The sequence below is a fragment of the Trichoderma asperellum genome, chromosome 5, assembly GCF_020647865.1.
Source record: "Trichoderma asperellum chromosome 5, complete sequence".
Classification (NCBI taxonomy): domain Eukaryota; kingdom Fungi; phylum Ascomycota; class Sordariomycetes; order Hypocreales; family Hypocreaceae; genus Trichoderma; species Trichoderma asperellum.
This window is the reverse complement of record NC_089419.1, coordinates 3,802,406-3,818,547: the sequence shown is the minus strand read 5'-3', so window position 1 is coordinate 3,818,547 and position 16,142 is coordinate 3,802,406. Positions and strand designations below refer to the sequence as shown.

General features: G+C 42.4%; 6 protein-coding genes across 7 annotated transcripts; 4 read left to right on the top strand and 2 right to left on the bottom strand.

Moving 5' to 3' along the window:
- Positions 1–97: 97 nt before the first annotated feature.
- On the top strand, positions 98–1,386 carry TrAFT101_009391 (uncharacterized protein). Its single transcript, XM_024901408.2, has 2 exons — positions 98–1,025; positions 1,147–1,386. Exons 1-2 carry the CDS (start codon positions 288–290, stop codon positions 1,228–1,230), a joined length of 822 nt encoding a protein of 273 aa, XP_024755245.1. The 5' UTR covers positions 98–287; the 3' UTR covers positions 1,231–1,386.
- Positions 1,387–2,035: 649 nt separating this feature from the next.
- TrAFT101_009390 (uncharacterized protein) lies at positions 2,036–2,908 on the top strand. The gene is made up of 2 exons (XM_024904607.2): positions 2,036–2,375; positions 2,426–2,908. The coding sequence occupies exons 1-2, from the start codon at positions 2,202–2,204 to the stop codon at positions 2,771–2,773; spliced, it is 522 nt and encodes a 173-aa protein (XP_024755246.1). The 5' UTR covers positions 2,036–2,201; the 3' UTR covers positions 2,774–2,908.
- Positions 2,909–5,082: 2,174 nt separating this feature from the next.
- Positions 5,083–7,032, top strand: TrAFT101_009389 (uncharacterized protein). Its single transcript, XM_024909044.2, has 6 exons — positions 5,083–5,141; positions 5,253–5,613; positions 5,664–5,740; positions 5,808–5,837; positions 5,893–6,369; positions 6,422–7,032. Exons 2-6 carry the CDS (start codon positions 5,341–5,343, stop codon positions 6,831–6,833), a joined length of 1,269 nt encoding a protein of 422 aa, XP_024755247.2. The 5' UTR covers positions 5,083–5,141; positions 5,253–5,340; the 3' UTR covers positions 6,834–7,032.
- Positions 7,033–8,804: 1,772 nt separating this feature from the next.
- Positions 8,805–10,068, top strand: TrAFT101_009388 (uncharacterized protein). Its single transcript, XM_024902161.2, has 2 exons — positions 8,805–9,284; positions 9,353–10,068. The coding sequence occupies exons 1-2, from the start codon at positions 8,873–8,875 to the stop codon at positions 9,952–9,954; spliced, it is 1,014 nt and encodes a 337-aa protein (XP_024755248.1). The 5' UTR covers positions 8,805–8,872; the 3' UTR covers positions 9,955–10,068.
- A 400-nt stretch (positions 10,069–10,468) lies between these two features.
- TrAFT101_009387 (uncharacterized protein) lies at positions 10,469–11,522 on the bottom strand (the record flags this gene model as incomplete). The annotated part of the gene is made up of 2 exons (XM_024901410.2): positions 10,469–11,031; positions 11,093–11,522. The coding sequence occupies 2 exons, from the start codon at positions 11,520–11,522 to the stop codon at positions 10,469–10,471; spliced, it is 993 nt and encodes a 330-aa protein (XP_024755249.2).
- Positions 11,523–12,236: 714 nt separating this feature from the next.
- Positions 12,237–14,871, bottom strand: TrAFT101_009386 (uncharacterized protein). 2 transcript variants are annotated; one of them, XM_024901400.2, is made up of 7 exons: positions 14,410–14,871; positions 14,302–14,342; positions 13,948–14,250; positions 13,660–13,889; positions 13,531–13,592; positions 13,356–13,477; positions 12,237–13,298 (listed from the first exon to the last, which is right to left on the bottom strand). In XM_024901400.2, the coding sequence occupies exons 1-7, from the start codon at positions 14,848–14,850 to the stop codon at positions 12,302–12,304; spliced, it is 2,196 nt and encodes a 731-aa protein (XP_024755250.2). In that variant the 5' UTR covers positions 14,851–14,871; the 3' UTR covers positions 12,237–12,301. The 2 variants fall into 2 exon arrangements, with proteins under 2 accessions (XP_024755250.2, XP_065984754.1); XM_066128634.1 differs by having other exon boundaries at positions 13,948–14,342.
- Between the last annotated feature and the right edge of the window lie 1,271 nt (positions 14,872–16,142).

Sequence of the window (16,142 nt, the reverse complement as noted above, 5' to 3'; positions counted from 1 at the left end):
GCCTAAAAAGCGAAAACTTGGCATTATTACACAAACCTATTTAATATTTGGAATTCTTCTGTTAATCACTACCTATGAACCAGAGCCGGTAATGGCTGTAAAAGTATAAGAACGTATGAGCACCGCATCTAAACGGTGGGTGCTCTGCATTCAGCGACTCCCAGAGGAGCCCAGAGGAGAGTAAATTCTTCTGTCCGTCATAATTTTCTGTTTAGAATTAGCGTTGCGATTCAATCACTACATCGTGTCTTGGTCAATCTTCTAGACTCTATCTCTATGCAGCTAAAATGGCCGACATCGCATCTCCAAAACGTACTGTCGTCCTCATCCACGGCCTCTGGATGACTCCTCTCTCATGGGAATATTGGGTTCGTTATCTTGAGGCAAAAGGATTTAATGTTTTGGCTCCCGGTTGGCCAGGTGTTGATGACCGGACACCTCAGCAAATCCGTGAGGACCCAATGCCAATGGCTAATAAGAGTATCGATGAAATCTGCGATCATTATACGGCCATCACTACACGTCTCTCAGAGCCACCGATATTGATAGGCCATAGTTTTGGTGGATTGTTTGTTCAAATTCTCCTCTCTCGTGGTCTTGGAGCAGTGGGTATCGCCATCTGCCCAGCCAATCCAGCTGGCGTTTTTGCCCTGCCTCTCAGTACAGTGAAGGCAACGCTGCCAGTCCTATCCAACCCTTTCGACTTCGAAAGCACAGTGAAGATTACAGAGTCCGAATTTCGGTACTGTTTCGGCAATACCATATCTGAAGAAGAGAATAAAGCATTATACGAACGATACTCCATTCCTAGCATTGCACACGTTCTTTGGCAAGGCGCAATAGGTGGTCTCGTACACCCTAAAGGCGTATTGCATGTGGATTTTAACAAACGCGACCGTGCGCCACTTCTTCTTATTTCAGGGTCAAAGGATCATGTTGTGCCGCCTCAGACAGTGAAGAAAGAATACAAAGCGTATCAAAAGGGAAGTGGGCTAGTGGAGTACAAAGAATTTGAAGGACGCTCGGTAAGAACACCCTCAGTATTTTTGAGTTTATCCACCTCTATTATGATGATCGAGATGCTTATTCCAAGCTTTGTACTTTCTCTCAATTCAGTGGCAGGATCGCTAACTCAAAGCTACTTAGCATGGTATCGTCAGCCAGGAAGGATGGGAAGATGTTTTGGACTATGCTCTCGGATTTGTAGAGAAATATTGGCATAGCGCTTGACTTAAGTGGTAAAATCCTTATAATAGTAACAGGGTGATTCGCAACGATTTTAGTCTTGTCGACTAAAGCTGTAATAAACGCTCGCACAATAGTTTATCATGGAGATGGTGTATTCCTTAGTTTTTAAGAGTTAATTACTTTTTGTGTGTAACGTGGTTGAACAAATGTTTCATGTCGCATTTTCTACGCCTGATCGGCTATCCAAGCGTCCTGACAAACCAATCTAAAATTCCCTTCATCATTTGCTGGTTTTGGCATTGCTCTAACTTCAGAAGATACACTAGCGACCGTCATATGTAACGCCAAGCTATGTTTGGAATAGAGGATGCAAGCTGTTTCATTAGTTGAACCGATATCCTAAATCTCTCATGAAGCATGTATGGCAGCACGCAGCAGCAAGGCCAGGAATATTTGGCGCTGGAATCTTGGCTCCTCAGCACCCTGCCGCAAAATTAATTTGCCTGTAACGATGGCAGGTGCGAACAAGCGCCTTTGGCAAAACTCAGGCAATCGAAAGCGCTTATTTTTTGTATAAACTGATATGGAAACACAGTCCTAGCACATCACGGATATATCTTTTTCCCCTTTTCAGCTAACTTTCATTCATGAAACGTCAAATTTGTTGTTTATATTGGCTCCTGCTTTTGTTTAATTGGCACGGGTAAACTGGGATTTCCGCTGTGGACATGTTTCCAGCTCTCTTGCCTGACCGATGGGACCCACCCATGGGGCTTCAAGGGGTTCAATTGTAACAGCCCTGAAACACAAACACTGCGAAGCCATCATCACAAACGTCTGGGAAAGTGCTATACGAGCTTCATATAATAGACTGCCTATAAATCTACAGCAAATATCCTGCATCCAGTTTGCTTTTTCGTTAGACAAACACCGATAAACTCTTCCAATTACAATAGATATTTACACAGTCCACACTTTTTTATCCTCTCATCAACTCTACTCATCTATTCATCATGCATTTCGTCAAATTTTGTGCCGCTATCTCCCTAATCTCTTCAACTATTGCACTGCCCATTACTGGCACATCAATAGCGAAAAGAGACTTGCAATTCCGCAAATATGCCGATTTTCAGATTTCTAGTGGGGAAGCGGGAAATGCCTTGAGTGAAGCTCAAGCAAAATTTCCGGTACGCAAATTTAGTCATTTAATTACCGACCATCAATTAACTCCTCTTAGATTGATACAAACAATTTGAAAGGTGTCTCCAGTTCAGATCTAGCTATTATCAACGCAGCTCGGGAGACTGCAGAGGCTGCTGAAACAGACGCCTTTAATGGTCAAATTAAAGCTGCCAGCGGCGCTGCGGCAACAGCACTTCAGAATGGCAAGATTAAAAACAAGGTTTTGAAACTATTCTTGGAGGTGTCAGCTCTTCAAATCCAACAAGCTCAAGGAGCGGATAACCAGGACAAAATTGATGAAGAAACGAAAAAACTCAATAATAATATCAGCTTGGATAAAAAGGCGGCTGGACAGACGAGTAAAGCAGTTACTTTCACAGGAGATGTTCAACCAAAAAACTAAATTAAACAGCTCGTGGATTCAAATTGGATGTTCTAGGTAATTAAGATATGCTTGCTGGACAAGTCATGAATAATATCTTTGTTAAATTTATAGCTCTTCTTGTCTACTTCATCACTATTAGAAGTTATAACAAGTCCATTTTCGTACTCATAATGCCAATGGCATGATATGAATATATATATATATATATATATATATATATATATAGGTTCAACTCTTTAATAGCATCAATACCTGTATAAATCTGGCGAAAATCCAAGGTAACAATATCTCCCAATCGTTAATCTTCCGCTATATCGCTTGTGTACTATCATGGTTGTGCAAAAGACAAGATTAAGCCAAATCTTAAGATATACTAGAAAGTCTGCATCAAGCACAACGGCCTCAAAGAGCGACTGCATGAGAAATAAATACAGTGAAGTGCGGGTAGTAGATGTTTAAGCCAAATAATGCATTCTAGGCGTAGCTCAGGTTTCTCATGCACCCTATCTCTGTATCGCTGGAATGGCATGTTAAACAAAATAGAAGTACATCAACCCTGGGACCTGAAGTTAAATGGCCTGTTCATTCCAAGAAGGACATTCTAGGAATTGAATGCGGAGGTATCAAATTGATAGGATTAGTAACGTTGCTAGTAATGTAATATTTTAGTTGAGAATATTCCTTTAGTCACAATGATCATTGGTGTACAGCAAGTGACTAGGGTGCACACCATACCACCCTTTGGTAACAATCATAAGCTACATGATAAACACCAACATATATTCATCGTTTATGTAGCTTTCAAAAAGCCAAGCATCAATGGCTTGTTACAACCTGGCCCCTTTTAACAGTTAGGTACCCTATAAGCAGCTGGTTCTATCACAGTAATTGCCGCAATTGCGGTTATTAGCTTAATCTTTTACCCTGTGGCTTAACGGTCTAATGGGTGATTATATAATTTTGCTAATTATCATAATGTTTGTGCCGACTTTTTGTGTTATATTAATATATGCCTTTAATCTTCCTGTACCACCCTGGCTTCTTGGCGGACAATTGTAGGTAGACAACCTATCATTAATAATACATGTATAATTTTTTAACAGCTAGAGACTCTTTTATTAGCTATTAAATCCCGCATACTTTGTGTGATTGCAATACTACCTTTTGTAAGCTTGGTTACCTACATATAGCTCATTATCATGAGGCTGACATGCATGAGCATATTTATAAGGCTAACGTCTTACCTCGGTACAAGAAACTTAGTGCCAGCTAGTCTGGTTTTCAGTAGGCATTTTCGAGAACACCAGCGTGTAATATGAAGCCAAATACAAGAACGCTGCAATGGCATTTCCATTACAATTTGACAAAGAACTGTAGGATTCGCTATTTAGCTTGAGGATTTCGTTTACGCATTTTATCAAGGAACACTATCGTATCTCTAAGTCTGGGCCAAGACGTCTATGATATCAGTTGGTAACAGGGCTAGTAATGCAAGGCGTACGTGTGGCCATGGGCTTATCAGCTACAGCGATCCTCCAAAACAGGCTGCGCCTTCTACACAAGGCTACCTATTTAAACAGCAAAATGTATTAAGTCTATAGGTATTATATAAGTACATTATCTGTATACAAATACCAATATGCATAAAGGTCTTCTATGTTAGAACCTGTATTTAAACCCTATAGTATATATCAGGATCAGTAAGTATACGTACTACCTTTTAATTTTCTATATATTTTCATTTATTCTTTTGCCAGATCGGCTCCGGTCGCCCGACCAATGTTGGTCTAACTTTCTCTGTACCTCGCATCGCTGGGGGGCATGCTAAAGAGATTATACACACATGAGGGCAGTGATAGTACCTTACAAGGACAGGGTTGCTGTAGTTGCCCTCTGAAGATGTGCGGGTGTTTAGATCGAGATCTTTCATTTTTGATATGTCGTGGGTACTAGTTTGCCCGCTATACCTCTATTGTAATAATGTAACTTCCTAATATAACTCTTTTTAAAATATACAACAAGATACTTCTTACTAGAAGGGACTTTACATTACTAAATGAGAGTAGTATGGCTTACACGTCCAACAGGCAGTCACTACCCGTATGTTTCTTTGTAACCTAAATCGTGCTAATAACTCTATGAGTCTTTGCCTCTTTCAGTAGCAATCGCTTACATCTTGGACTAACCTCCTTTACTACTACTAATGTCGGTCTCGATTAGCCAAGCCATTTTTGTCAAATCACCCTTGTTACTTGTGTCAGCTTGTCTTACGCACAGTAGTTCTATCAGCCGTTCCGGCCATCACCATTTTAATTTTGTATGTTGACTGGACCTATGAATGGCCATTTATTGACAACAATGGCGTAATATTTGACACCTAGTTATGGTAAGCTCCGATTTCTTCATCAGCCTCCTGTAGTCTACACGTCAATGACGTCTCAGCCTCCTAAAACGCTCTCTAACTTGCTCACTTGCTCTACGTGACTCTGTTCTGTAGACCGTTATACACATATAAATATAGACTACAATATCTCCGAGGAATCAGCTCCCAATCTGGTCTCTAGTTCCTCATCATCATCTGTACCATGGGATCTCTCAGTGCTGGAGGAGCTTTCATTAGCCAGCTGGGGCTCAGCCCATGGCTAATTTACTCTTTGGCTGGCTTTGCCTTCTATCTCATACTATGTTCGTCTTTGCGGTATCAGAGACTTAACTCGATGCGCCGGCGCTTCAACTACCCAGATCGTGAATCATTGTCCCGAATGACGAATGAGGACGCACAAAAGATTGTCCACGCTGTTAGCGTTTATGAGTTTCCCCTCCTTTATGATCTGGCCCTTAAATACGCAATTTTCAAGGTTGGCCTTTAGACTTCTCGATCTGCTATACCTATATTTACAATTCTTAGTCTTATGCGATAGATCAAATCGGTAATCTCCTGTATAGAGTCAGTGATCTTTCCCGGCCTACGGAAGCCTCCAAGCGGTATATACTATCCATTCACCACAAATCGTGATTTTTAAGCTTAATTTGAACTAACGTTTTACCACAGCTACGATGATACGTCGGTCTTACTCACCAGGTAAGGGTATTTGTATGTTGCTTGAAAAAGAGTCTAACGCTGATAAACTCTTCAGCTTTGTCACTTTTGCCCCTGGATCAGACACTCTAGCAAACAGCATTGCTCGGACAAACTTCATGCATAATCCGTACTTACAGTCCGGCAAGATTAAGAACGAAGATATGCTGTACGTCCTTTTTGACAACATGTATGAGCCGGTTCGCTTCATGAAACTGTATGAGTGGCGAGAGTTGTCAGATATGGAGGTAGCAGCTTTCGCTACCGTATGGAGGTACCTTGGCGACATGATGGAAATTGATTTCAAAGCCGAGCTAGGAAAAGACGAGTGGAAAGATGGTATTGAATTCTTCGACGATATGGTCATCTGGGCTAAGGATTTCCAAATGAAACACTTGGAGCCCTCACCAAGTATCACTAAGCTTGGTGTAACATTGAGAGATCTGCTCTTGTCGGCTTATCCTGAGTTTATGCGAGGACCTATGAACAAAATTCTTATGGTTCTCATAGGCGAGCGCCTGCGAAATGTTTTTGGGTATGAAATTGGATCACCTATCTTTGATAGTGCGATATTAACATGGAAACAGTTTCGATGAACCCGGAATGTTGGAGACATCCTTTACATACACTTTCCTTCTTGTACGAAAGTTCATCTTACGCTATCTAACTCTACCCCGCATATTCCCCGAGCAATACATCAGTCAACCTGACGCCGTTACGGGGCGTATTCAACATTATAAGTGGCTTAAAGATCCTTGGTATACGCCTGCTACTTTCTGGTCTCGTTGGGGCCCCGAAGCTTGGTTCCGACGCGCATTTGGCCTCAAGATTGCTGGAGATGGTGGTGAAGGAATGAGGCCAGGCGGCTTTTTATTCGAGGATATCGGGCCACGCAACAAAATGGGTAAAGGGATGGAGGAGACAGCTCAACTGGCAAAAATTGCGCAGACAAGAGTGGCTGCCGGAGGGTGTCCTTTCGCACTACCAAGGAAGTCTTAAACCAAACCGCAAGAAAATTGGATTGTTTTGCGCTCCTTCTAGACTGAAATCATGGAGGGTCGATATCGCGACCTAACCAATTTTTTTAACATGTCTCCCCATGGGGAAAAATAACCTTAGTATACAATCTATTAAATAGAAAAAGGGCAGAAAAGAAAAGAAAAGAAGCAATATATTCTATGACTATCACGGACTCTTCGGTATCAGCTAAGCGCTGCACTGACAGGAAGACCACTGCGTGACAGCGAATTTAGCCTGGCTTTTACAGCCGAGTGACATGCATATATTAGTTTTAAAAGTTATTGAATCTCTACTTTATACTACATAAAACTGGCCTGTCTTGCATTTACAGTTATCCTACTGCGTACTCTGCTGGGTTTCTATGTCTTAGGCCTTTACAAGCAAGAGCCTTGATCCTGGATTTTATATTTCGCTGCTCCACAGATCGCTCTGAGCGGATTATTAGTAGTACGCAGTTATTGTAATTAGTAATACCTACAGGGGCTGTAGTAATAGCATTACTACTAGGATACAAGTTGGTGAGCCTAGGTAATCATAATGAGACATACAGTGCATTACAGTGCATCCCAGCGATGAGAACCAGAAAACAAAAACCCATTGGTGATGGAGTTCTCGTGTGATGATTTAAACCACTCTTTTTCCAATCTAATAAAAAGGCTTCTATTCCCGCTATTCCCGCTATTGCAGCTGCATTACTTTGACTGATGATATTCGTTACTGGTTGTCATATCATCTGTCAATTAAGATGTTGCCTGCATGATATTGACTGAATCAGAAAATTTTACTGCAATTTTACGAACATATTTTATTGTATAAGTTGGACGCTGCTCAGCTTCCTTCACGCCATATCTTGTGCTTTCACTTGCAAGGCAGACTCATTCTTGGTACCAATTACCAGATCAATTAGATTTTTCCAACTGAAAAACATGTTCTATTTTAGAGTCCTTGTGTCATATTCAAAAGATCAACAATTAAGCTTTGTTCACCTCTATCTGGGCACTTTTGCTGTCTACTTGGAAGAAGACTACCTATCTCATTCCAGAAGGTAAAATGGTGGGTGGGACGATGAATTCTAGAAACAATAATCATCCACGATGCCGATATACATCTGAATCGCTCATTACGGAGGAGGAGTAAATGGTTTTGAGCGTGTTTTTATAATGAAGAGTGCGGGCTAGATGGATGCTCAGTGGCGTATCTTGTGTGCTCGGGAAAATTACTAAAACATTCCGAAGTTGAGGGGCAAAACGCTCTCAAAGCCATGGCCAACCTTAGCCCAAGCCCCTTCTCCAGCATATTGCTCCTATTAGTAAGATGATTAGAGGGTGATTATTCCAAAAGCGGAATTCAGTACCCTGGCCTTCAGGGATACTCCAAGCATGAACACTCGGATGCCTCGCAGCTATGGAGTGTTTCCAGATTCTTTCAGGTTCTCCACATTTGTAATCCACCTTATTGCCTATTATTCGGCTTGTTTTTGTGTATCGGGCAGCCAAAGTTTCTTTTCTTTAGTCGAAGCAGACTATTCTTATTATTGATACTCCATATTAGCTTGGTATGCTGCTTTACGATTTAAAATTATGCCGTGGACTAAAGTACCATATAGTTTGGCGCTTGACTATTTGTACAGCTCTATGATCCTATGAGTGGCAAAATGCAAATCAATTCCTCCCGCCACAGTTTGCTTTGAGGGAAGGATTGCATAACTGTGGTGAATTTCGATGTTATTCTGCTATTGCCCTGATTTATAAATCATGAAACATTTCCAAATTGTATCTCTTCAGATCAGTAATCTCTATTTTATACTTACAACGCTAGGTGCATATCGGATACGTGACATCATGAAAACAGAAGTAGAAGAAAAGCCATTGGTTGCGATTAGTGAACCCTATAAAAATAGGCAGATCATGAGGATATATAAGAGTAAAGCATGTCTCCATCAAAATATTTCCAGCAGCAACTCATTCAATAAATCATTTGACTACCTTATTACTATAAAATAAATAGACGTGTTCACCATGTCTAAGGTCATCCTCATTTTGGGAGGAGCGGGTGCTCAGAATGCCGCCGTGGCCCGAGAACTGGCTAAAAACGAATCATTTACGGTCAGACTTCTGTCGCGAAATATCAAGTCAGAAGAATGTGTGTCTCTCTCTACTGTCCCTCGTATTTCGCTGGTTCAGGGTGACTGCTATGACGAAGACACTCTTCTCTCCGCCTTCGAAGGCGTTTATGCTGTTTTCGTAAACACCAATGGCTTCGCAGTTGGTGAGAAGGCTGAGCTGTTTTGGGGCATTCGAATGTACGAGATTGCATACTGGGCCGGCGTCACGCATTTTGTCTACAGTTCTCTACCCTATGTGTCTAAGAAGTCTGGATTCAACCCAAAGTATCGTGTTCCCTTTGTTGATGGCAAGGCTAAAGTTGTCGGTAAGAAATCGGTCCTATTTGCGTCTACAACCTTCGAGTTGTATTGCTAATCGACGGCATATTCCTAGAATATTTAAGAGCACAGCCTGTAGATAAGATGAACTGGAGTGCTATTGAGAGCGGCCCCTATCCCGAGTCTCATCTTGCTACCTGGTTTCCTACGCGAGGTGAAGATGGTGTATACGTCTTCCGCATGCCGATTGAGGCCGATGGTGCTATGGCCATGGTCGGATTAGCTGATTTTGCTTGGTTCACCCGCTACATATTTGAGAATCCGAAGGAATTTGAGGCCGACTTGCTTAGCGTCGGCATCGACCATGTGAACGGCAACACTATTGCGACTGCCTTTACTGCCGTAACTGGACAGCCTGCTCGATTTGAGCCACTGCCACTCTCAGCCGTAGCCAATACATGGCCGGATACTAAAGTTGGTCTTGCTGGATCTCCAGGTTATGACGATCCAACATTGAAAACAATGGCTGGTCACTTTATTCCATGGTTTACAATCTGGCAGGAGAGCGGTGGTAATAAAGGTCTATGGACAAAGGACTACGAGCGACTAGACAAGATTCACCCGGGCCGTATTAAGACTATTGAGGAGTGGATGCGGTCGGTAGGCTACTCGACTGAAGAGTATGCCAGCGCTCTCAAGACTGGCATTTTCGGCTGAGTGATAGCGTGTAAGGCAGTTACTGGGAAAGAGTTAATCTCAAAATAAGTTTATATCTGAAAATAAGTATTCCAATAGTGCTACACATATTTGGAACCAAACGAGCGTACATGCATCATTGTTTCAATCTCACTTCTTGATCTTGGTTCGTCAAATGTATTATCCATTCAGTAGGCGCATCACTAGCCTAGGTTTCGTATTCGATATAGAAGTGGCTTCGCTATAGTGAGACTATATACGGGGTGGATTGTATTTGCATAGTGCACGTGGGCAGAATATTATTTTTGAATAAGGATTATACCTACACGTACTATGCATGCAACCGCAAACTTGAAGACAATATTTTTTTGACTTCTAAACTATTAGTTAACGCTATCCACTTGGCCTTAACATCTGAATCGTGATAGAAGAATACGGTCGAGTTTGTATCATAGCTGGTTATTGAATTAAAAAAAAAATTGTACAATCAATTTTGCTGTGGAAACACTATTCTAGGCTGCAGATATCATCTGTGCTATTTCGACAACGCAATTTGCTGCTCAACAAAGGCACGGATAGTGTCTTCCATAGGTGTCCAATTCACTCCAAGCAATTTATCAGTTACGGTCATATCCATAATCATTGTAGGCTCCTCTTGGGGCGCAAATTTCATATCCAAAGCAGGATAGCTTGATTTGACAAAGTTTGCGAACTTTTTCCATGTATAGAGGGGGCCAGTGATTGGCAATTCGGTTCCGGAAGGAACATCAGCATCGATGAGCCGTGCCAGCGCGCGTGAAACATCGCGAATATCCACCATCATGTACGGCGTCATAGGAGGTCCATCAGATTGTAAAGTCATCCACATGAGGAAGTTCACTCCACTGAGGTCGCTTCCGGACTTCTGGACCAGGCTAGGCCCGAAGACTTGGGATGGATGAACGCTCACAATCTTGAAGCTGGACTTTTCTTTGCTGATCCAGTCGCGATATGCCTGGTGACCAACAATCTTGCCTGTTTGGTATTTGAGAAACTGGCCTGGTAATCCATCCGGGAAAGCCATTTTTAGATCGACAGGGAACGTTTCATTCGTATTAGCTATTATTTATTCGTTTATTTTTCTTTTCGTCTTAATTTTTTTTTTAAAAAGAAAACTTACCCTTGATATGAAACGACTTGTGCATCACAGCGTCGAGGGGCATTAGAGCCACAAAGGACGAAACAATGACAACTTTCTGGATGCTGCCTTCTTTCTTTGCAGATTCCAAGATTGACAAGGTTCCGTTGACCGCTGGATTAACAAAATCGCTTTCGAGATCAGAGCCCTTGTCAACCATTGCTCCGGCCAAGTGAAACACATAGCTGACACCTTTCAAAGCGTTCTGGTACGCGGTTGGCTGTGACATATCAGGCACAACGGTAAACTCAATTCTGCCCAAAGAAGAATGATACAGCTCCTTGATTGCCTGGCCCTTCTCCTCACTTCTTACAGCAGCACGCACACGGTGGCCGGCTTTGAGGATATCTCCGATTAAGTGAGTTCCAATGTAGCCAGAAGCTCCGGTAATTAATACAAGGCTGTCTGACATTTTGCAGCGTAATTGGTTTTGGAGATTGAATGATAGATATGATAGATGGTGTATTAAAGATAATGTCGAATGAGGTGAATGTTGGGACGAACGAACAGGGTTTTTATATCAAGATTGGCCGTGAAAGTGAAGATATTTTTTCATAGAGAAGTAGCTCTTGTCTGTAGTAGCGCATGTTAATGCCTTATTTTTTTTGAGGTCAACGTTAAACAAGCAAGTAATTCCGGATTTTTCATCAATAGCTTCAATAACTTCGTATCTACAGGGTTATTCAAGTAGTTGTTAGCGTATAGATTATTATTAAATCTCTTTCTTTCTATTAACGGCGCCCATAGTCCCTAATAAGGGTCCGCAGGTTTCAAGCCAGATTAGTGATCCCGCAAGCAGGGTCGGAAATACTATGGGAGAGGGAGAATTGAAAGGCAACTCTTTCCGAAAGCGCTACGGTAGGCAATATCGAAGATTTGATTGGCAAGTTAAGATACAATAGCGGGCCTCGCTATTTGCGCTTCCCCGGGCCAGACAGCTTTTTGCGGGCAATTCTATCCGTGGCAACAATCTTTTGGCACATTATTGGCCAAATCTTCATCTATAAACTAATCATTTTGCCTCTTCTTCAATCTTTGAGGTCCTGCGTGCGATTCAATCGCCCTCAATCCCCCCCCCTTTTGTTCGCAATACTTGCGACGCATGCTGAGTCTAACACTAAACTTCCGAGAGTGAATCATTCATTGGGATAAAGTGTGCTAATTACACTATATAATCTTCAGAGCTGCTAATTACCATATAAAACTTTCCTCGTAATAATCGATACGGTGGTTACCCTCTTTCAGTGCATGGACCACTGCCAGTCGTGAATCGTCTTCCATCTTTGCGGGTCCACATGCCACGACAGCTAAATTACCGGCCCGAGTATCCCTTGCCGCCGACGTAATGACCAAGCCAATGTCAAGTCGACCAACATGGTGTTGTACTTGACTTGGTAAACTGTCAATATAAAGGCCCTCTAGCTGGGAAGATGTATAGAGTTGCAGAGATAGTTTGCCTGTTTCTATAGCCTGCTTGACCCCTTTGGATAACAAATATAAAGATAAAATATCCTTTGCAAATGCAGATTCTCTGACCGCCCAATATAGATCGATTTTGGCCGGCGTTTTTATTTCTTTGAAGAGAGAGGTCAGGTATGACAGCGCAACGACAATTCCCGATCCTCCAGCGATGAAAATAACGCGATGATACTCGTGTAGTTTCTGTGTATGTCCATATGGCCCATCTACCAGTATTCTAAGAGGCTTGGGATTCGCCTCTTCGTTAGCCAACATATCTCTGAGGCGCATTGTGAATCCATTATATGGTCTGATGAGAAATGTCATATGCTCATTTGTTGCTTCTAGTGTTGTATACTGAGAATTAGTCTCTGGGGTTGTCATAATGGAGCCCAAAAGCGGTAGACTCTCCTCTGAGACCTCCATCTTTTGCGGCATCTCGTCTGATATCGAAGCAACGGTGAAAGGGTGGCTCTCCCAGGAATTCGAGTCGTCTAATATTGACAGAAAAAAATAGTTGCCGGCCCGAGGCTTGTATAATGCGCTACCAATGGGAACAGCTAAGCGGATGATATTTGCAGAGTCATTGTAGCTTGCCAATGCAACAGTTGACCAGTGTCCAGGATTGAACATGATGATTCGCAAAACCCTCATTATTCGATCGAAGACCCAAATGATCGCTGGGGCCCAAAATAATGCATCGTATTCTCCGTTGAATATCGATACATGTCTGCTATCGCGTTAACTCTTTGTTATTAACCCTCCCATAGGAACGGGGTGATCCCACCCAAGCATCGTTAATAAGAGGAGGATGGATAGTCCAATGTGGATGACCAGAAATGTCTCGTAAAATCGACGCCTTATCCAGTACACAGAAAGTATTAACAGCGCGCACATAAAAACTGTGGCCTATTTGTGAATTTAGTAATATTCTTCAAAATGATAAGTTGTAGATGTTTTACCATTTGACCAGCGTTCCAAAACCACATAGTGAACCACCACGCGTAATAAGTTATTCCTCCATCTATGTCGCAATTAATAACAAGCACTGAGCACTTCATACTGTCACGGCTATCGACCCGCAAACTTACCCATGAATATTAGAACTGTATAAAGAACAGAATGGATGACAGCTTCTATAGTCGATATTCGGGCACACCACCGATGGAAATTGTTATACGTCCCAAAGTCCCAACCAGTAAGCCACAGAGCGACATTATTTCTCATTCCAAATAGCCATATGAAAGGAAAATTGGCGAAAGAAATTATTCCAGTACGATCTGAGACATAACGCAGTACCTGTTTCGTAGGCGTGGAAAAACTGTACGTACGAGTCAGTATGGCAGCTCGGAAACACAATTGGAACAGTATTGACGTACTAGAGGCTTTCATCAATAATTCTGTAGCCATGGATGCTGAAGATGGCATTCATCAGAAAAAATATTATGAGTGTAATCGTCTGGATTCGTGGCGGAATAGTAGCCCACCAGACATTCTGAGCACACCTGTACCCAAATGTTGCAGGAATGGCCACATTGCGCTTAAACCACGAACTCGTCTGCGTGCGAATTCCAACAGATGTAAAGCGATCTTGGCTACGATACATCCGAAAGATTGCTAAATAAACTTTGTATGAAGCGCCTAACAATGCGACAACAATCCAAAAAACCATCACGCCGATGCTGAGAAAGCATTAGCAGAGTTTCTTTGCCATTAAACGCAAATCGAGTTACCCATAGAGATAATGGTGTCTACGCGCATATTCAGAGGCATCCTGTGGGTAATTGAACTTCTTGTTAGATTATGGGTGATAATAAAAAGTAAGAAGAAAGCATGTTTACCAAAGTATTGAACCAAGCACTGAATAATTCAGGTGATGGGATAACTACCCCATTCAAAGGGTTCTCATGGTTAAAGGAGTCATTTTTGTTGATTCTCTTTAGCCCTGCTATCTCTTCATCGGTAAACCCCGTCTTGAAGTACGGGATAGAGCTACCAAACGAATCGTAACAGGTAGTATTGAGTTGTCGCAAAGCCCGGTCGCGTGTCTCCTTTCCACAGTTGAGGCCAAGACACAGATACGTTGATGATAGAGAGAGACGACTTTGGCAAGCTTGCTGTGGTGCTGATGCCTCAGCGCTTGCATCAATATATCGCAGTGACTGCAGAGAACTTTCACAGCTTTTCACACATAAACCAGGCGAGCTTTTGGGTTCGGAAAGTGTAGCAACAGCGACATAAGTGAAGTATGATAAGAATAGGGCATGTGTAAATGCCCTCATTGCGCAGACACGTACTATTCGATCAAGCTTGTCGCCGCTGGTAAGCGATCTTGTGGTATCTCCAAGATGACCGTGATGCTGCGTGATTTAGACCGCGTGCTATAGCCGAAATTTCCAGGTATCAGCTGATTCGATGCCTCTGCGCCCCTTCGGAGCGACTAATGAGCTCCGAGCCATGATAGTGGATTGCTTATCTGATTGATAAGATCCACCGACAACCGAAGTTCGGCGGGCTGCTACGACTCGGCTAATCGTATTATGTTTGTAGGATACCATTGCTAAAGTCATGCGGGTCTTGTGTATAATAGCTCTTCAGCCAATGCATGTTGCTACCAAAGCCCGGAGGAGTACATAAGCTTAAAATCTTGGTCTTAGGTATAGGTCGCGACAATCATCCTTCCATTCTTACGTCCATTTCTATTACTCAACACTTTAATTCAATTATGACACATTTTCTCCAATTTTCTATCTCTAAGATTCTCTACAAAGAGCATAGTCTATCTGCGTTGTACCAAAATTTGCATGAGGTGAACGGTGAAATGACTTTGAATATCCGCGGTGAAAAGCTCAGAGCACTTCTGTAATCTAACCGGCGAAACGGCAATTGTTATTATTCTTTCTACATCTTCATCCATCAGGCGTCTGGGGAGCAGCTGACGACAAGATAGCCAATCATCGACCATCGATATGCGAACCAAGGCTGTGTCTGTATGAACAGCTTTTCCGCACCATATCCGAGAATTCATCCCCGTATAATCGGGATTAAAAAAAAAGGTCAAAAACGGTCTTACCATAAGTGACCCATATTTTATGGCACCTACAGAGATTAACTAGACTACAGTTGACTAGCTGCCGTCTTAATCCTCAGCCATGAATCTGGGGTAAGGCTCATTTTCAATTGTCCTTACCTGACGCCAATCTGTATTTAGGAGTTTCCAATTTGGTACAGGTTTGAGGAAATAACGAGAGAAACACTATGATATTTATTCGCATGACTAAAATTGGGACTCAGTAGAACATGAGCAAGTTACAAATAAGACGTTGCTGGCTTTCTTTCTTCCCTTAGGTACTTTACCAATTTGAGCGCCCTCCAGTGACACTCACTCTGTTACTTATTCATCGTACTCATTATAACACTGCTTCCAGCGGCTCTTCTTCTTCGCAGCTCAGAAGCGAGTTGCTGCCGTCGGCTAGTGGACTTTCTCCACGATTAACCCCTGTCAATTACCAGTGCGCCGAGATCAGTACAGCTTAGCTCAATGGGCTTACTTCCCAGTCTTGCTTCGCGTTGA